This window comes from Pelobates fuscus, chromosome 12, assembly GCF_036172605.1.
Source record: "Pelobates fuscus isolate aPelFus1 chromosome 12, aPelFus1.pri, whole genome shotgun sequence".
Classification (NCBI taxonomy): domain Eukaryota; kingdom Metazoa; phylum Chordata; class Amphibia; order Anura; family Pelobatidae; genus Pelobates; species Pelobates fuscus.
The window spans coordinates 115,333,444-115,360,636 of record NC_086328.1 but is presented as its reverse complement, the minus strand read 5'-3'; the positions used below and the strand labels follow the sequence as shown (position 1 = coordinate 115,360,636).

The following is a 27,193-nucleotide window of genomic DNA, read 5'->3' as shown; positions in this document are numbered from 1 at the left end:
AGGAGGGCCCTATATGGACAGGTAATGCATGATATAACCGTATAAAGATGGCTCTATAAATACATGTTCTGTATGAAGAGACCATATAAGATTGCTCTTTAGAGATGAGTTCTGTATAATTGGGCAGGATAAAGAACACCCTATAGAGACCGTTATTGTATTATCTGTAAATATAGTATTGTTACAGAAGGCCCTACATACAGCTTCTTTATGACGTGTTAGAGGAAAAAAAGTCCCAAATGGCAGACTCTGCAAATCCTAAAAAATAAAATATGAAGGTGTATTATGCGACCTAACTAGACACAGAGAATAAATAACATTTTAGATATTGCATGGCTTTACCAGGTGGGATGTAGGGAGAAAAATGCTCAGTCATTGTAACAGTTCCTGGCTGATGGCTATTTAGAAATAAGGTTGGAATATTTATGTAGTGCTGGATTGCAAAGAGGATAAAAATGAGCTCTAAAGAGTCTAATACTGCATGGCCTAACCAAATTGAGAGTGAGCTTTTCTATTTAGAGTGAAACCAGGCTATAGTGACAAATAGTATAATGGCCTTACAGGATAAGAGGAGATGTACAGAGACTGGTAGGCGCAGGCGCCTGGGGACCGAGTTAGGATGTCAAACTGTTCTAAAACTTTGTAAAATAATTTGAGAGAGAGCACTGGTATTCCTGGCACCATATCCGTTACATTGTACTTTAGTGATTATGGTGCTTGGAGTTTTTCTTTCATGAAGCAAAGCAGAACATTATTAATTATGACTTTGTTTAGCAATTTGTAGATGTGCATGAGTTCAAGGACAAATAATATGAATTCTAGCAGAGGGCTGTTAACTGATAGAATTATTATCGACATTTATATAGCGCCAACAGATTCCGTAGCGCTTTACAATATTTCTAATCATCTTGTCGGATGACCCTTCTTGGAGTTGAAGGTGATGCATAAAACGGAGTGTAAAGATGGATTCTGAATAGAGCATTTAGATCTCTTGGCGAAAGCAAACTTTTGAGAAATTTTTCAAGAGAAAGAAATGCTCTGGGGACTTAATATATATGTGGATGAACATCTTATGGATATTTTATATTCTGCCAGGTTCCATAACCGTGAAAGATGTAAGTAGTCAAACTTGTGGCCCTCCAGATGTTGCTGAACTACAACTCCCATGATTCTTTGAATTACATCGAATCATGGGAGTTGTAGTTCAGCAACATCTGGGGGGCGGAGTTTGAGGAACCCTGGCCTAGAGCAGTCGGCTAATGTACTCAGCCCACAAACTAGCTGGGCGTTAGAGGGTTTAGCTCAGGAAATCTAATGGAAGTTCTGGTTCTTAATTCCTGCTGCAAGATGGAATGTGAGTGGCATCCAGCAGACCCTAGGTAAACAGTTCCTAGGGTATGACTACTTACATTGGGGTCCTATAGAGCACAGTGTAGTTGTTATGGTGCTTGAAGTGTTCCTTTAACTACATGTGCGCTCTGTCTTTAATTATATTTTATGAACCCTCTCTTAGCAAGCAGGCAGCCAGGAGGATTTCCTGCCTCTCTTTGAACATACTAGTAAACACAATTCTATGTGTTGACATTATTACGTCTCACTGTGATATTGTACATGCTGTGTCATGATGCCATGTGATATTTATACTATAAATACAGTGGGAATTGTCGTGATTTTAACATTTTGGGTCAAAATGGCTATGCTTCGGTTTCGCTTATTGTGGTCTAAGATTTGAAATTCACTTTGAATTCACAACAATTCTCACTCAATTCTGTCCGTGTTCAATTTTTTTTTTTTTTTTTGCAGCACTCATATAACAGCCAGTTTTGTACAGCCATACTACAGTATTTTGCTATCCTATACTGTTAACGTTGACCTACATGGAGTGGAACTAACCTCTTTCTTCTAATAACCTCCAGAAATAACTCCCACATGGACAAAGTTAAATCCAGCTTGAGTAATGACTGGGGGTCTACTTTTTTGTGTTTGTAGCAAGGATAATAAATATACTAAATAAAGTTTCCATTCTCAAAACAGTGACAACAACACAATACCCCTCACCTCTCCAAACAATAAATTATCTCCAGTCTTTTTTATTTTACCAATAAATCTCTTTTCTCTGAAATACTTATTTTTAATGAAAACTCCAGACTGGAGTCAACTCCCATTCTAAGTATTTATAAGAAATTAAAAATAAAGAGTGAAGTTTTGTTACAAAAATATTTAAGATTTCCATCTTTCTATGTTGAGCTCTGCCGAAACTAAAGTGGCTGACATGTATAAAACAATCAAATCATTTTCATCAGTTCTATTAAGAGCACTCTGCATATTCTACAAATCTCTGATCAGCAGTTTGTGGCAAGTGTAGAACTGCTGCCTAAGCTGATGGCAAAATCAGTGGTTAATGTGAGTAATACAGGCCCACTTTGCACTATAACCTAACCAACAAGCACAAGTTATTTTGGTGCATGTAAGTGACCCAAAAGAGGCTCTTTCACCTACCCATAAACTAAAACCTTTGATATATATATATATATATATATATATATATATATATATATACATACACACACACACACATCAACTGTTTTGAAATGTCAAAATTCCAACACAGTCCAAAGTCTCATGGCACCATAAACACTAATCCACATGTTGTGGTTATGGTGTCTAGATTGTTCCTTCAATTTTATTTAACCTCTTATTGACCAATGACAGGTGGCTGCTGGCCCATGAATTATCTTTGTGGTCTTCAGATATTGCATCTATTGATCTGCATAATTGCCTTTAAATAACCGGCTGCAGTTTTTTGTAAGTGGTGCATATTACACCCCAAAAATAAAGCCACGTTGTTCAGGTGTTTATTCAGTGTAACGCTTGTCATCATTTGTGTCCTACCTTTAGATCTGCCTACTTTACTTGCTGATTTAGTTCCCCATTTGATTTATGTAAGCGTACGTGTAATGTGTCTTTGTGCTTTTTATTTTCAGTTATAGCATATTCGTTCTATGCAGTTTGCTCGATGGTCTGTGTACAGTAGAACTGAATCGAAAACATTGTAGATATTGGTAATGCTGATCGTTAAGGTTATCTTCACACAGAGCTCTGCAGTGCCACCTATTGGCCATTTCATGACTTGACCCAATTTATACCACTAGATTTAAGTGAATGAAACTTTTTCATTGCAAAGAAACGTTGCTGGTGTTCTTTGTATGAATGACGCCTCAATTTTCACTGAGGTTAAACATTTGAGAGCTATTTTTAGGTATTGTAAAGATTTGTTCTCACGACATATTCTGCATCAGAAAGTTTAGCTGAATGTTATCTAGTATCCCATTTAAACACGGCCGCCTGTTTTTTCATATCTAGTTTCGTAGATCTGGACCGGTTTTGTGTTGATTTTTTTGCTTTAAATTAAGCGAAGTTAAGGTTTAATGGCTGTGGGTGAGCTGTCTTTTAAAGCAGGGCAAATGGGGAAACTTTCCTGTGCCCCAGAACTCACAGGGCAAACGATCTCTGCACAATGGGCTAAATTTTCTAATGTATCTGTCTGCACAATGTCCCCTAAAGGGACAATATCGGCATCAAAACAACTTTAGCTTAATGAAGTAGTTTTGGTGTACAGATTATGCCCCATGCAGTCTTAATGCTAAATTCTCAGCAATTTAGGAGTAAATCGGGGTTCGCCAAATCCCACTCACTGCAATTGTGGCAATCTGGGGTTAATTTTTAGTATTGGATAGAAATTTTCCGTCCTGCGTCCTTTAGGGGTTAACAGTGCAGGATATAAGAAATTCTAAATGAAACTGGATGTACCATAAAGGAAGTTTAAACATTAGATGTCTCTTTACAGGAAGTGTCTACGAAAGCTGTAAGAGTCACATGCAGGAAGGTGTGGCTAGTACTGTATAAACAAGTGATGTAACTCCTGAATGGCAGAGAATTGAGCAGTGAGACTGCAGGGACATAATCTATACACCAGAATGGCTTCATTAAGCTAAAGTTGATTTGGTGCCTATAGTGTCACATTAGGTTGTATGCTAAGAAATGTGGACATCTTCTTAGGGCCGCTGTGGATCAGTTGCTTGCAGTGTTATTTTCTAATGTAAAAATGTGTCTAGTGTCATTACTGTCTTAAAGCTTGTCCATGCTTGCCAAGAATGCTTCTTCAGAATCGATGGAGAGTGTTGTTCTGTTAAACGTTAGTTTGGGAGCTGACTAGGTAACGGCTAGTGTCCTTGGATTGGTGGGGAGAACGTCTGGAAAGATTCGGACAAAGTTCTTGATTAACAGGAAAATGATGGATTGGCTTGACCCAATCTTCAAGTTGGAAGGTTGAAAACCAAATTATGTTTAATGGAAAATCTTTATACTCCTCCGTAGTGGATCGCTGCAGAAGCCTTCCAGTAGAGGTAGTTCCCACGAACAGTACAGGAATTAGGTGTTTTGAGCTTGGTGAGCACCTTTTTGGGTCTTCATTGTTATCTCCACTTTATATATTTTATTTTATTCCTTAAAAACATGTTTGTATTAGTCATGTACTGGTGTTATCAAGACTCATTTACATGAGTTTTCATGTTTGGCTTGCATGGTCAGTGTCTGAGCATGTTAAAGACAGCACATGTTTCAAAGATTTCTACAAGCATTTGATTTTTTATTTTTTTTTCTTAAACTCAAGCAGATCAAGGCAAAAAAGGTACATTTTAAAATTTGGCAAGTTGAGTAAGTAATACGATGTTTGTGTCAATTCAGCATCGCCAAACAAGGTAAACTGTGATATGTGATATGGTACGGGAGAATTCCTATTACTCATACAGATATTTTGGCCACATAATGAGCAAGAAGAAACTAACTCGTATGAGAACGCAGGCTGATGATGGGAGTCTGCTTTGGGTGTCGGTAATTCTTCAACTATTGTCATATTAACTGTGTGAAAAACTGGACAGACTGCACCTATAACGTGCCGTATTGTATCACTGCCATGCATTAGAACACGACCTCTTTAATTATGAGGAATAAAATAGATTCCTAATCTAGGGAACATTGAATATTAAAGTATTACAAAAATTGTAAACCTACAACAGAGTTAAGAATATTTTGATTTTGTAAATGTTGCATTCACTTAATGCGCAACTTTTTTGGCTTACTGAATACTCTTACGTAAAAGGAATCGTACGTTTAACTCTGAAATATTTTCATGTGAATGCCTTTTTTGTTTTTCTCTGAACGACTTTAATGCTTTTTGTAAGAATTGTATAATCTTTAAGCATTTCACTCCAGTTTATTTACTGTTGCTAACAGCTGGGCTCTGTTTATGGGGACATTTTAAAATTGCTATCTACGTTCTGTAAAAAAAACCAAATCACTATCTTCGTTCTCCGACCAACACTAACATGCGTTGGTTTTTTTTTCACCTTATTGCTTTGTTCTAAAGGAGTCGCTTTTCATATATTGTGTGTGTGTGTGTGTGTGTGTGTGTGTGTATATATATATATTTACAAATGTTCTTCAGCTGAGGTTTGTGAATTGGCTAGCGCGGATTTTATCAATTGGACTGGGTGCAATTCATTCACTGGGAAAACTATTTTTACATTTTTTTTTTCCTTTCACTGAGCATTAAGCATTGCGTATGAACAGTTACTTGATGTGACTAGGCCCTAGAGATGTACAGTCATGTGACTGTGTCATTGGGTTGTACACGTGCAGTGAGCAAGGGGGAGGGGGTGATAGGTGGGGAACAAGAGGGAGATGCGCTAAAATACAGAACACTGATGCCATTTAATGCCCCTTGGCGCATGCTGTGTCTCCACTCTTTCTGGGAACATAGTTCATCCAAAAAAGCTTTGTACTTTTCCACTTAGAACAAGGCTTGGGGCATCTGCACTCTCTCTAGCTCTTCTTATATGACAACTTTTATTACCTTCACTCAGCCAGCATCTGACGGAGTATGTTGGGAAAAGTAGTTGTAACCGTGGAAGTGGTTTAGGTTGAACAGACCTTTTTGTTGCGTGAAATTGAATGAAACATTCATTCTGAATGTTATATACTTTTTGCAATGTCGATTAATGTACCTGCTCCTTAGTCACCCTGGCCAGTAACTTGTGACCCATTTTAATCCGTGTTTTGTTATCTTTTCAGCATATATGTTGATAAACGTTTCATTTTTCTCATACGAGAGTTCCACACAAATTTCACTAAAATATGGAAAGTGTCAAACATTATTTTGATACATTTTGCACAGCTAGTGTAGCTAAATGGGGCATAAACCCGTTAAACTACATTCCATTTGTACAACTGTTCGTGTGTTTAAGTCAAAGGACCAAAATTGAGAAGTGTGCATTACTGAATCTTACCGCTAGTGGGTCCTTGTATCATTTGACAAAGTTAAGCAACCCATCAGTTTAAACTAACCCGACAAGTACGGTAGTTTAAGTGCGTGTGTATGTATATATTTTGCATACAGACCAATTTCCATACAAATGTGTGGAAAATAGCCCAGTGCAGCATTGTCCTACATTTGTAGGTTATTTACTTTTTTTTTTTAGAAAGCATCAGGACCAATGTTAAAACACATGCCACAAACTCATTTGTTTACGAACTTGACTTCCCATTTTATTTTCTACATGCATCGCTTTTCCCCAAACTAGGTAAACATTTGCACTTGGGCAAGTACAATGCACTTTAATAAAATATCCAGTTCTCAATTCTACATAACTTTTTACTGGAGAAATGTGGGGGTGACTCCTCGAATGGGTTTAATTTTTTCTACCTGTTATTAGGTAAACCTTTTGACATTTTTAGAAGGTGGGCTTTAGAGTACACATTGAAGTAAGCTGCAGCTCCACTTTGAGAGGCTCTGAACAGTTCTGGGAACATTAAATTTAAAGTTGTATCACGTTTACTTCTGATCTGCTCCAGGTTTTAGCTAGCTAATTGTAGCTGAAATATGAGGCTTCATAAAATAATCCCCCTTATAGGGAACATAAAAACAAACATTTGAAACCTATGTGGCATGTTAAACTGTTTTTAATTGTGGATAATACCCTCCCTGCGAGCGTATGCTTTGTCTGTCATTTTATTTTATACGTTTATTTTCTTTTTTACATTTACTGACACGATTAAACGTTTTTGTTTAAGGAATCTTTTTGCCATTTTTTTAATTTAAAAAAAAAATACAGTCACTGTGATGTAGCCTGCCCTTTAAATGTAAGCCAGCACATTTTTATTTATGAATGATCCAGTCTCCAGGATTTCGGAGACACTTCTTTTCCCATAGAAAAAAAAAAAAATAGAAAGCTTGTTCTCTGCAGAATAGAGGGTGCAGGATACAAGCAGAGGAAAATCCTGCCTTGACAACAGAAGCAGACTTCACGCTCACCGCTGATTGGAGCACAGTGGCCTATGAAGACCTCTCATTTTTTTCTGCAGTTTGCACAGGTGCAAAAGAACTCCCTGATTTATCAATGAAACAAACGCCATGTTACCCTCTATGACAAAAGAGAGGTGAAACAAAGAATGTCCCCTACGGTATATATGCATCTAAATTACATTAACATTGTTGTGTGTTTGTTTGTTTTTTAAATTTTTTTTACTTTTTTAAATACAAAAAAAATGCTCCGAATAACGTGCATTTTTGCAACATGTTATGCTTTTCTTGGCATTGATGTGCAAAATGTTTAGCTTTTTTTTTTTGTAGAAATGTATTAAGATTTGTCAACTGTTAATGTTGTGCATTTTAATGTAGGGACATTTGTTTTTGTATAGTTATACCAAACACTGCTTTGGTAAAACTCTCAAATGGAGCTACATGGCAAAATATTTCTTGAGTTAATTTCTTGCACTGATAAGATAGTGATGGAATACGATTAGAATTTAGAACCGGACACTAGGATTTATGAAAGGGACACTGTAGGCGCCCAGACTGGTTTATCTCATTTAAAGTGGTCTGGTGCAGTGTCCCTGTTCCCTTAACTCTGCAATGTGAAACATTGCCATTTTTGACAAACTGCAATGTGAAGATGTGAAGACTCTCTAGTGACGGTCTAGATCAGGCATAGGCAACCTTCGGCACTCCAGATGTTTTGAACTACACCTCCCATGATGCTTTGCCTGGATTATGGGTGTAAGAGCATCATGGAGGATGTAGTCCACAACATCTGGAGTGCCAAAGGTTGCCTATCCCTGGTCTAGATGCTTCCTGCAGTCTGACAGTTTGACTCCATGAAAAAACACTGAACAGCATGAGGATGTCCAAGTGTCTAGAAAATCCCCATAGAAAAGCATTGAGGTAATGCTTTCCTTTGCAGAAGGACCAATGTGCTCTCTCTGCGCATTGGGATCCCACCCATTGGCTGACGTTTGACAGAGGAGCAGAACTAAACGCCGAGGGACATTGGTTCTGGAATCGGGCAAGTGTAAAAAATGTTTTTTTTTACCTTTTAGGGCACTCTGCCAGAATAGTTTTTCTCTAAACACAGAATTGTTGAAATTGAAAATCAAATGGCAGGTCTCAGACTAAACTCTTTATTTGTGAGAAATTTTGCAGTTGACTGTTTAGTGGATAAACTTCAATAACTCTAGTCTGTGCAGAAGATTATACCTGAATTTGAACATGCCTAATAGACGCTGGGTTTTAGAGCAGTGCTTGTTTAAGATTTGTTGCGTTCGGGAAGTGGATTGATTGTTTTTAATATCTTCTGTTGAAACCTTGTGCGTGTTTGCTACAACCCAGATAACCATTTAGTAGCCCTTGCAGTTTATCAGAGAAGAATCTTGGAACCCTGAATGACCCTTTTTGTGAATAGTTTTCCTATTTACATTTTGGATCTGTCAGAACACTGTTTGGACAATCACGAAGGAGGCAGATGTGTTTTATTAGGCATGTATTCGTATACATGTGTGTATTTGCTGATTATTTCCCCTACATAATGTATGGATTAGGTTCTATTTATTGATCAGGACCTATTATTACGTACATAATATAAGCCCAAATTTTACAAAGCTGTGGCCTGGAGATTACTGGGATAAGCACTCTCAAATAGGCCCACCATACCTCTTTGGTTAAAAAAAAAATCACTTAATTAAAAATGTGTCTGTCTCTTAGACCCACTAAATGTCAGAAGGTGATTGTGTCCCTGCATTAACACAGTTGACTTTATCTGTGGCTTAGTTATTTTATGTAATAGCTGTGCACTGTTGGTGGTAGTGTAAAATCCTGGCTTGGTAATGACTTCTATAGGACAGTTTGAAGAACTTTTATGTATATTCTACATTGTGCTAGCAAAATAACCTGTAATTGGCTAACTATACTTAAAGGAAATACACACAAATAAGTCATGCACTCAAACTCCCACTATTCCATGGGCGGCTGCAATGACCATAGTACACATCAGCCCCAATACAAACCGTAAAATAAAAAGTTACCTGCGCTCTTCCTAAATCCCTATGTATATTTAAATAAATGGAGGTTATTTAGTTACTCCAATGGCCATTAGATGCAAGCCCACCTGTCACGTCAAGGCAAACCTCTTAGGTGGGTCCTACAATGACTATTCGCGTTGCTTCCTTGAGCTTCAGGCAAATCTTTAACCCCTTAAGGACAGTGGGCGTTCTATGCCGTCCTTAGGGACCCAGCTGTAAAGGCCGGCGGGCGGCATTGAACGCCCAAGCCATCCTATGTACTTACCCGGTTACCCATGAGCAGCAGCATTGTAACATAGCTGTGTGATACAGAAGTGAATACAAATACACAAAAAAAAGCCCTGCGCTTAAACTCCCACTTCTCTTGGGCAGCAGCAACGACCATAGTTCACATCAGCCCCAATACATACAGTAAAAAGAAAGTTACCTGCACACTTCCCAAATCCCTATGCATATTTAAATCAGTGAGGGTTATTTAGTAACTCCAATGGCTATTAAATGCCACCCACCCCATGTGTTCCCTATTAAGGGTAATAAGTATGTAGGGGTTTAGAATAATACCCCTCTCTGTCTCATTAGATATTTCTTTGACTAAAGCTTAAGAAAGCAAAGTGAATAGTCAGTGTAGGACCCACCTAAGAGGTTTGCCTTGACGTTTCAGATGGGCATTTCCTCTTATGGCCATTTGAGTAACTAGTTTAAATATGCATAGGTAATTTGGGAAGAGCACAGGTAACTTTATTTTTTTCTTTGGGTTTTTACTGTATGTATTGGGGCTGATGTGTACTATGGTCGTTGCTGCTGCCCAAGAGTAGTGGGAGTTTGAGCGCAGGACTTATTTTGGTGTATTCATTTTTGTATCACACAGCTATGTTACAATGCTGCCTGTTGGGAATATATATATATATTCCTAATGCTATAGTGTCTGCCCCTTAAGATTTACTTGCCTTTCTTCCCCTATGGGGTCGGTCTCCTTGCTACAGCCCCGACTCCTTGGGGAAGAACGGCAAGTAAATCTTAGGAACCATTCGTAGGCTAGTGGGCACACATGGCAAATCACCGTGCTGCCCCAATCAGCATTTCCTCATAGATGCATTGAGGAGCATTCAGCATCTCCATGCAGAGTGTGGAGACGCTGAACATAGGTCCTACAAGCCTTGCAGGCAGGTAGCGTTTACAACGCTGAGCCTGCAGGGACTGGTCATATGCCCCAGAACCAGTACATTAAGCTATAGTGGTTCTGGGGACTATAGTGTCCCTTTAACCTTTTACATAAGGATCTGTCCCATATATTCTCACACTTCTTATGTTATTGGCTCCATGTTGGAAAGCTTCATGCATTTTGGAATGAATCAACTTCACTGATCTTACTGATGACCATACCTGTATCTTGTCTCTCAATTGATATAACCAGTGGTTTTCAGTACTACATTATTTTATTTTATATATCTTTAAATTAATCGGCCTCATGGATGTATAGATTACCACGCATTCTCTAGAAGTGTCACCCGTTCATTTTTGAAAGATCAGTATACTTTATCTATGCGACTTACTGTTTAGCTCTATTACATGTACTAAATTACTCTTCATTTTTATTTTGTTTTATTAATGGGACATACATATACATTGTACTGAATCTGTATCATTGTATTGAGTCTAACAATATCTGAGCAGATTGATATTCTTACAAGAATTGCAGGGAATTTATTTTCTATATATAAACATTTTTTACATAATTTATCATGCTAATTCTCTTTTTCTTCTTGCAAAATCCTTTGTACAGCGTAGAGCAAGCCATAGTGTGTTTGTATTCCTGCAGTGTTGCTTAGCCAGACAGGTCTGCAAGAGTGTTTTATTTTTAGACTTTCTGTTGCCATTTTTATCCTGTAAAAATATTCATCAGTGTCTGTGTGACAGGCCGTTCTCTTTTTATACATTTCATATATAATAAATATTTCAGAGACCTGCTAGCTTCTGTTATGTTAACCCATGTGCACCCATCAAGATTCTATTTATTTCCCCCTCCCTAATTTCTTCCTTTCCCTGAATTAGACCTGAATTAGAATAGAGGGGGGCAGGGAGCAAGAGGTTATACACGTATTTATTGGATCTTTCAGTTCACAGATGTTTTACGTCACGCCGCTCATTCATGCTCTCTTATGTAGCTGCTTGCGTACCTATTCATTGTCAATTCTGCGTGAACTATTCACGAGCAAAAATGCTTTTGCGTTCGTTAAGGATTAGGTATAGAGTGGAGGGGAGTAATTTTCCATCGAAATATCACCCTACTTCCAAAAATACCTGTAAACTGGTCATTGACATACACATGAAAATATTATATGCTGTGCAATTTCATCTTTCATATAGAGGAATAAAGTACTTTCCCATGGAGTTAACTATTATGTTTTGTTTTGTTTTGTTTTCTTTGGAAAATGAATAGGTGCTGCTTCTTAATTTTATTTTATTTTTATTCCTAATATGCCCCAGTTATGCAGATATTGCACTCGCACATTAAAGATTGGCTTTGAGCTATACTTTTGCTGACATCATAAATAATAAATATATATCTAATGTGTGGGTTTTTTTTTGTTTACCGTTTATGTCAGTTTAGAGGTATAAATGGTAGCTAGGTTGTTGATTTGCTTCTTCGTACAAATGTTGTATAGAAATGTAAGTTTTAAGTGCATTTCCTCCTGGCCATTGTGCTTAAAGTGGCACGGTCATGCCGAACGTAACTTTCTTTAATCGATTCCTCTTCTCTCCCTCTGTCAGGATCTGTTCTTAATTTCTTTCTGTCTGCTCTAGTTTTCTTTAAAACATAAGACAAAGTAGGCGCTACTCTGTCTTATGGAGGTTTCCTACGCTTGACCAGTGGAGGAGCAGTGTGCTTCGTTTCCGGTGATCAAAGCAATTTTCCCACAATTCTCACCTTTTATCTGTGATCCCGCAATGCTTCCTGTCCGTATTCCCGAACGTCCTGTCACTTAGACGGAACGCCAGCCAAACTTCCGAATTTCGCTTTAAAAAGTAGTTTTAATAGTATGATTTCTTAGTGGGGTGTCATTGGTGGGCTTTGCTCACCCTTGGTATCCTACACGTGGTGTAATTGGCTGGGGTTTGCTTATTGTGTAGGTCCTGCAGAAGGTGTCTTTCACTTGCTAACTTTGTGGATTCTGAATGGAGTACGATTGGTTAAAAGTGTTACTTACTATGCATCAAATATTAGTTGTCATTGACGGGGTCTCATAGACACTTGATCCTGGATGAAGTATAATTAGTTGAGTCTTGCTTACAATGTATCATAACTTAGGCACCACTGACTAGATCTTAATGATCTTAATGAAGATTTTGTCCTTTACATTTTGTAGATCCAATTTTCTTTAGCTAGGACTTATTCTGGTTCCCAAATGAGGTATCATTGATTGAATTCTATTTGTTCCTAACTTTTATTTAGCTATAGGTTAAAATTGCATGCAGAAAAGGGTTTGGGAGAGGAAAAAAAGCCATTTGGAGCACAGTGTGTGTGTGTGTGTCCCAACACACATGGAGCTGAGTGTTACAGGCTCTGATCGTGGTAGTGTACTCTGGTGACACAAGCCCCTTTCCAAGTTCTCAAAGTTTAAGCTAAAAAAAGATACATAAGAAGCAATGCTAGTGTAATATAGCCAAAACTTAGGTGATTAACATAAACAATAAGTGCCTGCTTACCTTTGCTAAAGCCCAAGGATCCTGGCTCTAGGTATAACCAGCTTAATGTAGTTGTTCTAGTGAGTATAGCCTGTCCCTGCAGACCTTTTGCTGTAAATACTGTATTTTCTTTTTTTTTAAATTCTTTATTTTTCATCTTGACAAAGTTGGCAATATAACAAGAAGATTCGGGCTTACGCAGAAGCCATATGGTATGCGATACACATAGATAATGGTACATAAGCGATATTTTTATACCACATTTATTCTTTAAATGGGTGACATTCTTTGTACTACTTGTCAAGGGTTTTTTGTTGTAAAATTGAAGCGTACCCGCATTGTCTATTACTAGTAGGGCATGTTGTACCGCAGTGTAAGTACGGTATAGAATAAACATGGGGTGCTGGTGTATTATATGATTAATTCTCTCAGGTGAACTCCCCATTTGCGGGTACTTTCATGTCAGCCCAGGTGGGCATAACTTACGGGATGTGAATACCCCATCCCACGAGAGCACGCAAGATTTGTTAGCCTGCTTGTGGGTGTCCTATATGTTTGGGTTATTGATGGCTCATTTGTTCATACAGGGAGGGTAGAGAGAGGAGGTGTTACTTACCACAGCCGGGGGGACGACGACTGGGGTCCACGTGTTCGACTCAATCAGCGGTTGGAGTAGTCTTCCCACGGCTCCCAGGTTTTGGGGAAGAGGGGGTAGGTGTCTCTCACCTGTGCCGTCAGTTTGTCCATGAGGTGTGCCTCTTTAATGTAATGTATCACTCTGTCTATGTGTGGCATGTCGATCTGGAGCCAGGTTTGTGCGAGTGCCCTCCTGGCCGCTAGGTTAACTTTATTTACTAATTTTTGTTCTCTATGGATTAGGTTGTCAAGAGTTTTCACTATGAGAAAAGTCCAGGGATTCGGGATTATTGGTTTACCCGTGACCTCTGTCAACAGAGCAGCTACACTGTCCCAATATTTTACTACCTTAGGGCATGTCCACCACATATGCAGGTATGTGCCTTTGTCTCTGCAACCTCTCCAACAAGTGTCGGAGGGCGTCTTTCCCATTCTACATAGTTTGACTGGGGTAGTGTACCAACGCATAAGCGTCTTATAGCACTGTTCCTGATGCAGGACACATATGGAAGCCTTTGTCGCTGCCTCCCATATGTCCTGCCATTCCCCACTTTCCAGGGTCTGATGGCGTTCCTCCTCCCATTGTGTGACATATGTGGGGATTTGAGCGTCACCAGTCGGGGCACTCAGTTGCGTGTAAAGGAGGGTAATAAGGCCGGTACGTGGACCCTCTGACATAGAAGGTGGGCCTGGTCTCAGCGGCCGCTCTTACAGTGGGGCTCTTGGCAAAATCTCTTAACTGGAGGTACCTGAAGTAGTCCTTTGTGGTGAGTGTAGCTAATGTCTTGAGGTTATCATAAGTCCGGAAGGTGCTCGAGTGATATAGGTGACAGTAACGTTGAATCCCTGTGTCTTCCAGACCCCTAAAGTCTCTGGGGCTCATACTGGGTGGGAAGGCTTTGTTGCGCAAATATGGGGTTAGTGGTGAGGTCGGGTGTGATAGGTCATATTTGTGTGCCGTGGTGTCCCATATCCTTATGGCGTTCAGGATGGTGGGGCATGTTGTGCGGAGGTCAGGTCTATCAACCTTGGGGACCCAAATCCAGAACTGCGGAAGGTCTGTGCGCATGAGAAGTGTTTCCAGATCCACCCATCTGTGGGAGTCTGGTGGCAAGTGCCATTCGATTATTTGTGCCAATTGGGCAGACAGTAAAGGTGGAGGTGTGGGAGGCCCAATCCTCCTCTGCTTTTTGGCATATATAGTGCGTGTCTAGCTATTCTATGTCTCTTCTTGGCCCAAATGAAATTATCAATCGCTGTCTGTAATGGTTTCAGGTCATTTTTAGAGACTCTCACAGGGAGTGCCTGAAAGAGGTATAGGAGGCGTGGCAGCAAGTTCATTTTAATTGCGTCCAGTCTCCCTATCCACGAGATTGGTTTCTCGTGCCATCTGTCTAGGTCTCGGAGCAGGGTCTGGAGCAGGCGTTGGTGGTTCTCTGCGTATAGGTCAGCGCATTGTGTCGTGAGTCGGACACCTAGATATTTAATGGGTTGACGGGAGATCTTAAGATTCGTCGTTTGTTGTAATATTTGAACGTCTGCTTCTGTTATGTTCAGCGGCATGCCTACTGATTTATCAAGGTTTATTTTGTATCCTGAGATAAGTTGGTAATTGTCTAGTAGGACAAGGAGGGGGGGAACCGAATTAAATGGGTCAGTGAGGGTGAGCAGGATGTCATCAGCATATGCAGAGACCTTAAGGCTCTCTGATGCCACGGTCATCCCTTTTATGCTTGGGTTGTTTCTTATCAAATGTAATAGCGGTTCAAGTGCCAATATGAACAGGAGCGGGGATAGCGGGCAGCCTTGTTTGGTACCGTTCTTCTGTTCAAAAGGGAGCGGTGATGCTCCCGGGATCATCGTTTGGGCTCTTGGGTAAGTGTATAGGGCTCGAATTGCTCTAATAAAGGTAGTTGGGAATTGCATCGCAGTGAGGAGCTCAAACATATAGTGCCACTGGATTCTGTCAAACGCCTTCTCTGCGTCCAGAGATAGGACCAGAGAAGGTGTTTTCTTCCTGCCCGCCCACCAAATCAGATCAGTTGCTCGTCTGGTGTTTTCATATAATTGTCTGGTCGGGACAAAGCCCACCTGATCCGCATGGATGAGCTTGGGGAGGATATGGTTCAATCGTGTGGCCAGGATTTTAGCATAGAGTTTCATATCAAAATTAATGAGGGATATGGGGCGGTAATTCATCACATTCGTGCAGTCTCTGTCCGGTTTGGGTATGAGGGTTATGTCTGCTGTCGAGAGGTCCGGGTGTTGTACATTTTAACTAGGTGGGGCAGTAAGTCTTCACGTAGGAGTTTATAGTACGTGCCATCAAACCCGTCGGGTCCCGGGGCCTTACCCCCCTTCAGTGCTGCGATGGCTCTATCTATTTCGTCCAGCGCTATGGGTTCCCCCAGATATGCAGTTTGTTCATCTGGGAGTCTTGGGGTCTGGGCGGTAGCAAGAAAGGCAGCGACACGGGTTGTATAGGAGTCATCATCTCCGTTCAGTGTGGGGGAGTAGTTATAGACTGTGGCAAAGAATTGCGTAAACTCTCTGTTAATGTCATTGGGGTTCGTGATGGTTGTCGTATTGCGTTTGGGTCGTAGGGCCCTTGCTAGTAACGTGTCCATTTTATTGGACTTTTCGTAGTATAGTCGTTTTGTGCGTATCAAGTCCTGACTTACGTCATCAAGCATAAGTTCTCTGAGCAGTCGCCTAGTCTCTTGTAGCTCCCTGGTCTTGGTCGGGGTTACTGCCTGCTTATGCTGCATTTCAAGTTTTCGTAGTTGTTTTTGTAGGTCCTGTAACTTTTCTCATTTTTTCCTTTTCCATTGGGTCGCCAGTTTGATTAGTACCCCTCGTATGACGGGTTTGTGGGCAGCCCACAGAGTAGTCGGGGAGATGTCTGGGGAGTCATTGTCCTGGAAGTACTGCTTCACCTCCTGCTTTATTGTGTCTTGTATTTGGGGATCCCTGAGGAGGGAGGCATTGAATCTCCATTTCCACGGGCCATTTGAGCCAGGTTGACGTAAGACAAGTGCTATATCCGCATGGTCGGACCAAGAGATGAGATTTATTTCAGAAGTCCTGATCCAATGCATGGCAACTTGGTTTACAAGGAAGAGGTCAATACGTGAATAAGTAGCGTGTACCGCCGAGTAGAAGGTATAGTCTCTCAGGCTCGGGTGTTGGATTCTCCACGGGTCGAGTAGTCCTGTGCGTTGGATGAAGTCATTGAGCAGTTCATCTTGGCCCCCTCTGTTCTGCGACCGAGGAAGGCGATGTCCAACTCCTCGGTCAGCTGCCGGGCACGGCGCTGCATTTAAGTCACCCCCCAAGATCAATATTCCCCTTGGTAGAGCTGTTATCAGTTCAAGGTCTGACCAGAACTGTCGGAAGGGGGTGTTTGGAGCGTAAACATTGACTAGGTGGTATGTGTGTGCATGTAGAACGCCTGTCAGGAACACGTATCGGCCTTCTATATCTGTCTGGACGTTGGTAACCTGTAGGGGGCATTTTTTATGTATGAGTATTCCCACCCCGTTTCTCTTGCAGAGAGCATGTGATTCGTGCGCCCTATTGTAGATGTGGTTTGTAAGTTGCACTTTGGAGATGCGGGGTATATGCGTTTCTTGGATGAACGCAATATCTGCCTTTTGTCGTCTAATCTCCCTCAGTAGGAGTCTACGTTTATTAGGGACGTTGAGTCCGTTTACATTAAGTGAGGTCAGTTTAAGGTCCATGTTGTAGAGTAGCGTTATGTGTGAGGGGGTTACCTTAATCACTGGAGCACACCTAGGACCGCTGTAAGTCTGTGTCGAAGTAGGTGTCCCCACCCCCGGCTGCGGCACTAGGTGGGAGAGGAAAGAGATAAGGTAGGGAGTGAAAGTGTGACGAGATGAGGTAAGGTTGTCTATGGACAAGCACCTTTCAGTACAGTGTTACGCTAAATCAATGCGTGGAATTTGTTTGAAAGAATCAACTATAAACTATATACAAAACAAGCTAGTGTCTGATCGCACAAGACCACAATGCAGTAATACAATAATCAGTATGTCTACCGGTTTTCCGGGTCTTACGATTTGCCAGGAGCTATGGGGGTGGGCGTCCACCGCGTCAAGGGAATCTCCTTAAACGGGGGGGGGGGGGGGGGGGGAGAAAGTTCAGCCTAGTAGTACCCTGGCAATGCCCAAATAGTTTAGTGAAACAGCCCTAGTGGTTGTGGCGGTCAATGGGTGGAAATAGCCCATAAGGGGCGGGGGGAGTGTGAATGGTCCCATGAGAAACTTCTGGGGAGAAGGCTTCACCTTGCACCTGCATTGGGGGGGGCTCAGTGGGGCTTTGCAGGGGTCAGGGTACAGTGACTCAGATGGGAGTTTAGTTCGTTTCAGATCACCCCCTCCCAAAACAGGGGTGGAGTATTTCAAGTGGCAATTCAACATTGCAATATAAGCAAGACATATTACTATTAATATCATACCCAGGGCTTATGAACGTCTCTCCCCTAGGGACTTTGGAGATGTCTTCCGCCCCCCCATCCAATCCCGCGCCCCCTATCCCCTGATCATCTTAAGCAGTTGTCTTCTGGGCGTGGGTGCCTTTTATCTAGCGGTGTCAGCCTATGTGTGTTTTAATTATTTTTTTTTTTTCTTGGTCTGCACCTGTTGGCGTGTGGTCAGTGTGTTACTGTTAAGGGTGGTATTACCCCGGCCCATGCGTTGGGCTATTGGGAAACAGGGGTGCGGCACCATTACGGGAGGGGGGGAGAAGCGGTCCACCCGGTCCCATCTAAATTTTCGCCCCGTGTAGGCCCCAGATAGTACTGACCACACCAAAAGTACCACAATATGTATACATACGAAACCTTGACAGTCCTTCAAAATAAACAGTCAGTAGCGTAAGCTGGAAAGAGAGAGAGAACCATGTAAGGCTTTAAGTCTCTGTGTAACTTGCGTGCGGCCTGGGTTTAGGCTCCTGTGGCTTTCTGTGTGCATGGTCAGTCGTACCGCTCAACCTGGTTTAGGTAACGTTACTGTTGTCGGGTATCATTGGTAGTGACACCGGAGCAGTGGCAGGGAGTGGGAAGTCTTCCGGAACATCAATGTCCAGGCCTTTCAGGAAAGCAACGACATCTGTAGACAGTAGGAGTATTGCAGGTTTAGGGCCGTTAAAGACAAGCAGATCAGTTACCGACTTCCACTCTCGTCTCTGGAGGAGCGTGGCTGGAGCAATGTCCTAATAGAGCTGTATAGCCGAACCCGCGATTTCAAACGTTGTTGTTCTGCCGAGTCGGAGTATGGCTTCTTTAGTTGTATAGTAGTGCCATTTCATGATCACGTCTCTTGGGGGGCTGTGTTTAGGTCCTCGGGCCGAAGTGCTCTGTGTACCCTATCTATCAGCCAGAGGTGTTCGGGGATGTCTGGGAGCTTTTGTTTGAAGCACATAACCAGGACCTTCCCTATGTCTGCCTCTTCAACGGATTTTGGTAGGCCTCTTATGCGCAAGTTATTGTGCCTTGATCGGTTAGAGACATCCTCTAACTCCAGCTCAAGGTCCGTGATCTTATGGAGCAGAGTGTTGGTGAGGGCTGTGGCAGAGTTGTGAGCTGTAACAACATGCTCCATGCGTTGCTCTATAATGGCGGTCCTGGCCCCTATGGCCATGATTTCGGCTTTGACGTCCGCCGCTGTGCGTTTGATTTCCCCCGCCAGGTATCCCTTCACTTCTGCCAGGGAGTATAATATGGCATTTGAGGATGCTTCTAGGGGGGGATCCTTCAATTGGGGGGGTTACGTTGTTCTGGACCAGTGGGGCTGGTGGCAGCTGGGACGCCACGCGGTGTAGGCCTCTGTGAGGTGAGCATGTCCGCCACTGACGGAGCTTCTTTCTGATTCTTTTTGTAGGGTCGGCGGCTTGAAATCTGGACCCAGTCTCTGTTGTCGGTTGTAGGCTGTTTGGGGAAGAAATTTCTTCAGGTCTAGTCGGGCTGTCGCTGGTTACAGTTCTTAATTATGTGCATTGTGGGTGCGGAGCTCTCGAGCTATGCGGCCATCACGGTCGGCAGTCAGACCACGCCCCGTAAATACTGTCTTTTCAAAGAAAAGGCAGCATTAACATTACAGCCTAGAAACACCTGTAGTGGCTAGTTCTCAGATGGTCACTAGAGGTGCTTCCTGGGGCAGTGCTGCACGGTGTAAAGAACTGATGTTCAGTGTCTCCGCACTCTGCATGGAGACACTGATATTTCCACATGGAGATGCATTGATTCAATGCATCTCTATGAGGAGATGCTGATTGGCCAGGAAAGCAGTTTGCGTCGCCCCCCCAGCCCGCCTCCTTGGCTGAGATCATCACAATTGATGATCTCGGCCAAATTCAATACTTTCCTATGGAAGATTCTGGTGATGTCAGCCAAGGAGGCGTATCGGGGCGGCGCTAGCGATCATGCAGGGCGCTGGAAATAAGGTGAGGTTTACACTAGCTTTATGGGGGCAAGCCACCTAAATAGTCGACTACTATTGGGTCAGAAATACTTGTTGAAGTAATCTTCAAAATCTTCCAATGCCCCTTAGATTGAAGCGCAAGCAATTTGAGAATAGGCCTGTAATTTGTCAGTTTGTCATATGTTTATATGTTCTATTAAAGGAGCACTATAGTGCCAGGAAAACAAGTTTGTTTTATAAGGTTATTAGGTCCCCCCCTTCCCGCTGGGCTGAAGGGGGTTAAAACCCCTTCAGCCACTTACCTTAATCCAGCACCGAGCTACCTCGGCGCTGTTGACCTCTCCTCCCCCTGCCGACGTCGGCTCCGAATGGGCAACAAGAGCCGCACACGCATTAAAATCGCCCATAGGAAAGCGTTACTCAGTGCTTCCCTATGGACGTCCAGCATCATCTCAGTGCTATGTTTACAGCTGCATGGTTAAAACTAGGGTGACCTGGCACCCAGACCACTTCATTGAGCTGAAGTGGTCTGGGTGCCTATAGTGGTCCTTAAAGCCGCAATGTACACTGCTGTTGTTCTGGTGAATATATATCTATTCACCAGAACAACTACATTAAGCCAGGGCTTGATAAATTTGTTTGGAATCTAGGAGCCATCTAAACAAGTTAGGAGCCAGCCATTTTCAATGAGAAAATGCAATACTTAAAGGGACACTATAGTCACCAGAACCACTACAGCTTGATGTAGTTGTTCTGGTGTATATATCCTGTCACTGCAGGCATTTTAGTGTTAACACTGCCTTTTCTGCGAAAAGGCAGAGTTTAAATTGCTGCTTAGTAACACCTCTAGTGACAGTCACTCAGACGGTCACTAGAGAGTCCTGGGTCACTACTGCACCACGTTGCAGCACCCAGGTTCGGTATCTCCAAGCTCTGCATGGAGGTGCTGAATGTTCCTCGTAGAGATTTATTAATTTAATGCCTCTCTATGAACAGATGCGGATTGGTACATTTGCTGCACATGCACAAAATCGTCCCAATGCTTTCCTAAGGGAAAGCATTGGCTTAGCTGAGATTATAAAGGGGGAGGGGGGGGGAAGGTGAGTAGAAACTATCGGAGGGGGCAGGTACCTAAACGCGCACACTCACACTGACAACAGTCTTGCACGCACAAACTCTTGATAGGCGAGCGCGTGCACACACACTCGACAGGCACATACGCACTCTTGACAGACTCGCTCGCACACAGTCTCTTGACAGGCTCACACACTCGTACGCTGACAACAGGCGTTCACACACACACATACACACTCTGGCAGACACGCGCACACACATTTTTGTTTTAATTGAAACCTACTTAGCCTCCCTAGCTTTGGGAGAGCTGAGAGGGTCTTTCCTGGGGTCCAGTGGGGTTGCACTCTTCTTGTGTGCGAGGAAGCAGTACTTTGCCTGCAGCTGCTCTCTGCTCCCTGCTCCCTCGCGCTTTGTAATGATGCTGGGGCCGGAATGACGTCATATACCGGCTCCCGACATCATTGCACAGCGCGAGGGAGCAGAGAGCAGCTGCAGGCAGAGTACTGCTCCCTTGCGCGCTGCCCACAATGCTCCCGCGGGCAACTGCCCGCCTCCATGCTCCTCAGGGCGGCCGCCCGCCTCCATGCTCCTCAGGGCGGCAGCCTGCAATATGTGGCACATGAGCTGGCACATCCCAGGCGCCAGGGTGATATTTTTTGTCACCATGGCAGCCTGGCGCCTGAGATTTGTCGAGCCCTGCATTAAGCTATAGCTGTTCTGGTGACTATAGTGTCCCTTTAAACTTATTCTTTGTTTTACTTCTTTTCCTTCAACGGAACGCGATACAGCTTCGGGTTGCATGCGCAATCATCTCTTGTTCTCTTGAATGAGCCTTAATTGAACATGCGCACCTAACACAGTTCCTAGATAGCAATATGGATCCTAAGGAGGAAGAGTCCAATGATTTGCTGCTTTACCACTTCAGTTTTGTAAAGTTGAATGAGGTCTCTGTAATGCATAAATGGATAGTAATTCTTGGGGCTGTGATATTTCATATTAAGGTGGATCAAGCCTACATTTCTTAGTATATTATTGTGTTGACTAGTGCTTTATTTTTTATTAATTTTTTTTTACTTTTCTGAAGATCTGTTTTGCTTGACTAGTGTTGGGGTTCTGTCGCCATCCTTTGCCCCCATATTCTTTTTATTCTGTCTCTTTCATAAAGATGCAGAGAGTTGCTGGCGTCTTATTAACGTGCAGCCTGCATATTTCTCATCTTTTGTTCTTTGTTAAATATGAGCTGGCATCTGTTAGACTGCGTTAGCATTCAGTCTCAGGGAATTCAGCTTTCTAAATTCGGCTCTGCTAAGCCGGTGCCCTGTTTGCCTGAATCAATTGGGGCTGCTATTTTTAGCAACAAAAGGGAATTGAAATAGCAATTTTATTTCCATGTAATGGATCCCCAAGAGGAATACTGATGCAAGTTCTCTGTCATCCCTCCTCCCATTCTGCCCCCCAACCCTCCCTTCCCCAAAAGAACGGATAGGAAAGGCAGCTGTCACGGTTTGCGGCAGTATTAATCTTTAATCAATCGAGTGCTTTCTGCATTCAGGTGTTTTTTGGGGGGGTGTAGGGTCACAGGGTGGGTCTTGCTTTAAAATGACAAGTCTGTGCTTTTAGATCTAAGTGGCGATGAGACTGCACCACTAAGAGCGTGCCGTTTTGTGTCCACTGGTCTAGTCTATTTTTGATGTCTGATTTTTAGATACGGTTGATTGCAGAGCAGCTAAAAATAACTATTTTAGAAAGTTGAGGACAAAGGGAGTAAGATTATTTGTAACCTATGCAGGCAGGAGTCTTTGGTCCTGACTGCAAATGATTTGTTAGCTTAAAGACGGGTTTGGCGGTCAGTGCATCTTCAGGACAGAGCGGGCATTGCCTAAGGAGTTCTATGCTAAATGCAACTCTAAATTTTTATTAAAAATTATGTTTTCAGTTTTCTTTTACTAAATTGATTATTAAATCCAATAACACTTGCTTATCAAAACAAAACAAAACTCCTTTGTATTATGGAGTGAGTACAAACACGAAGGAACCAGGTGCTCAAAGCTCCATCATTTATTTCACACACTTGTGTTCATTTTTGTCCTCAATTATTTATTTATTTTGATAAATTCACTAAAATGTGAACTGTTCGGAATTCAAATTGAATATCAAATTTAGGCCTTAATAGTCAATTGGTAAACTTTCCATGTCTGCCGTTTTTAGTTTTCCTGTAAAGGGACACTATAGTCACCTGAACAACTTCAGCTTAATGAGGTTGTTCAGGTGAGAACTATAGCTCCCTGCAGCCTTTCTCATGTAAACACTGTATTTTCTGAGAAAATACAGTGTTTACATTGAAAGCTAGGAACACCTCCAGTTGCAGTCACTCAGAGTGAACCAGAGGGACTTCGGAGTTGATGGAGGCATAATAAGCCTCCATCCACTCAGATCTGCTGTCAGCAGAGCACAGGGCAGCACTGTGCACAGCATCCTGTGATTCAGTATCTCCTCCTTCTGCATGCAGACACTGAACTTTCCTCATAGAGATTCATTGATTTAATTCATCTCTATGAGGAGATGCTGATTGGCCAGGGCTGTGTTTGAATCATGCTGGCTCTGCCCCTGATCTGCCTCTTTGTCAGTCTCAGCCAATCCTATGGGGAAGCACTGTGATTGGATCAGGCTACCACATGTCAGCAGACTGCTTGTTTTTCTGAGTCTAACAGCATGGAGATTTACAGCTTCAGGCTTGAATACAGTAAGATTTTTTACTATATTAATGGAGGCATGAGGGGGCCAGGGGGGCTAGATGGTGGTGTTAACACTATAGGGTCAGGAATACATGTTTGTGTTCCTGACCCTATAATGATCCTTTAATAAAGCAATATAATACAATTTTCATTGTATTTTAGGTAAATTGCTTAGTTAATTTTCGGTGGAGGCACGGGAGGATTATTATATAGAAAAGGGAGTTATATGACTTTAGTAAGTTTAAATTGTCTAGTAACTTGGTGGCAATGCCGCTTTAATTAAGTGCTGATTATATACCAAGGTTACCAATCGATTTGCGGATTGTGCGGCCTGCCTTTAACTGACACAGCATCCATTTTTTTATTTTGTCGTTGCAGTTGTAACCGGTGCCACAGATGGAATTGGAAAAGCTTACGCTGAAGAGGCAAGTATAAGACTCCTCCATTGCAATAAAACATACAATGCAGGTGTAATAAAATACCCAATGTTTTCTATTTGCAGGATGCCAGCCTTTCATTTCAATAAAATATTATGTTATTTATTTTGAAGAACATGTTCGATGCTAAAACTGTAGGTACTGTGTATTGGTAAGTCATTCTTTAGGCCAGGAGGAACTCCCAGGTGCCAAAGTCTATGCATGTGACATAATTTAAGTGATGGTCATTCTGAAAATGTGCCTTTAGTCTTTTTTTTATTCTTTATTTTAGCAGTGCTTTGCAACAAACCTGTTATAAGACAAACCATAATATGTCCGTGGTATACATAGTTAGCATTTAGGTGGTGAGAACAAAGCACAGTTTTTTTTTGTTTGTTTCTTTTTTTTTAATACTAGTAAACCCAACGTGGAGTTGCCTGAGGTGTCAATGGCAGTTCGGGTCTGTGGGGGTCGGTTCTCAGGTTCCCTAGTTTCTAAATTGGGGATATGCTGAATACTTTCCATGTGGGGCTAAGGTGGGTGCTGCATATCTATGAAGTCAACGCCAGACTGATTGCCCGGGTATCGAAGGATCAGTTTGGTGAGGTGATGGGCATGTAGGAGATATCTCCCGAGTCATTATAGGAGTGTGGGTGAATTAGAGAGAAAAGGGGGAGAGTGATGGGGAGAGTGGAAATCCACTTTGTGGCTACCGTCTGGGCCCCCCTCTAAGGTTCAACATAAATTAAGCTTGACAAAGACCCTAAGGGGTCGAAACTTTTTTTTTCTGGTGCTTGGGTCCAATAAAATTGCCTATTTGGTTTGGAATATCTTGAAGTGCCTGGATTACTTTTTACGTTAATATTGGAACTTTATTAGTGTTATTTACTACCCTTATACAAAAAGACCAAATCTACCATCTTTAACCCCTTAAGGACACCTGACATGTCATGATTACCTTTTATTCCAGAAGTTTGGTCCTTAAGGGGTTAAAGGAACACATACAGTTTATCATTTTTATGAAAACGCAAGAGAAGGTTTGCCCTGCAGTGGGTATAATGCACATTCTGGTTTATTGCCTACTGCATAATTGTTTAATTGCAGGATTCTTTATTGCTGAATAGCCTACACTGTCCTCTAAAATTTTACATACTACAGGGCTACCCTTTTCATGTGCTACCCATCAATATGTATATGGAATATGTGTCCCAGACAACATGGTGAATCTGGTCACCCTGCCTATATATGACTTGTAACTGCCATTATACTGTGATCCACCTGGCATGAATCTAATCAAGACCTTTTCCACTACAGTTGGCAAGACGGGGGATGAGCATTGTCCTTATCAGTAGATCACCAGAAAAACTTGAAGATGTTGCCAAACAGATAAGTGAGTTTTCTTTTTCTTTTCTTTTTTTTTTTTTTTAGTTTTGTTATATTGATCTTGCAATATAAATAATCTTATTTTTGTGAAATAATGCAACACAAGCTTAAAGGAACATGCCAAGTACCATACCCACTACATGGGAGAGGGGGCGGTGCCAGGGCACTCCTGGCACAATAAACATGAGTGCACACTTCAGTGGTTATGGTGCTTGGAGTGCTCCTTTAATCCCCTTGTGTGGGTTTCAGCACTGATTAGTGTGTTCTATATATTCATATGTACACGTGCGAGTGGGTAGCACCCTGCTGCTATTGAGTAACAAAGGAGACATAAAAAGTTTCAAATAGCAGCAGGATCACGTCACATGGCATCAGGATACCAGCAGGCCCACACTCCTCTTGACAGTCTCTGCGCACTGTTTACTGCTATATAATTTAGCAGGCCTCATCTTCCCAACAGGTTTACGTGGTTGGAATAGAAGAAATAATTTACATGTTCTCTCAAGTTAATTTCCACTCCACCTATAACATTGTTATAAACATTATCTTTGCATCTTTGGGTGTACTAACTTGACGTATATCGGCTGATTAGAGCAGTAGTAATGTTTGCATTCTCGCTCAGTCCATCTCGCCGGTAAATATCACTGAGCAAGACGGCTAAGGATATGAAACCGCCTACCTCAAATCCTCATAGATTGTAAGCTTGTTTGAGCAGAGCCGTCTTCACTTCGAAAATGGCAAAAGAAAGTTAAAGAGCTGGAAGTTCTAGTGCAGGTAGACTGAAGGCAGCAAACTCTGAAACTGGGGACCCCTCCTTCACCTCTAGAATTATAGAAAGCGTATATCTAATGTGCTGCGGAATATGTTGGCACTCTATAAAGCCTAATATTAATAATGGGTTTATTGGTAGTGCGCTGATCAGGCTGATGTCCCACATTGTGCCAGGGCTGCCCAGAACACTACTTTGGGATTTTACCCCCCAGCTATTGAATTAGGTCAAGATTTAACACTTTGTGCCGCAACAAAAAGTGTCTAATTTAATGCACATTTAGATTCTGCTCTGATCTTTTCAGTGGTTTGTGTTCTAAGTAAAGTTATGCAAAAAAAAAAAAGTAATTACAGTGGATTAAATTTTGAGTCTTGGTTTGTATGACTGCCATAGCCTGTCTAATCCATTGTCGGTCCTATGTGCGTCTTCCAGGAGCCCAGATGCCTCCCCATAGTTGGTCCTGAGTCATACGAGAATGAGCCACGCATGCATGACATGAAATCATAACCACTTATCTTGGCCAAAAATTAGCCCAGTGTATGTATTCAGAATTGGCATATAAAAGAGAAGTAAACCCCTATTTGGTTTCACTTGTATTTATTTTTTACTTTTATTAATGCCATCCATGTCTCTTCTTTT

The 27,193-nt window shown here is 42.0% G+C and overlaps 1 protein-coding gene across 2 annotated transcripts in view; it reads left to right on the top strand.

Moving 5' to 3' along the window:
* Nucleotides 1-27,193, top strand: part of HSD17B12 (hydroxysteroid 17-beta dehydrogenase 12) — a 166,794-nt gene that overhangs the window by 71,004 nt on the left and 68,597 nt on the right. For both annotated transcript variants that reach the window (XM_063438189.1, XM_063438188.1), the window contains 2 exons: nt 24,365-24,411; nt 25,717-25,792. In XM_063438189.1, coding sequence (XP_063294259.1) covers nt 24,365-24,411; nt 25,717-25,792 — 123 coding nt within the window. The remainder of the gene's footprint in view (nt 1-24,364; nt 24,412-25,716; nt 25,793-27,193) is intronic.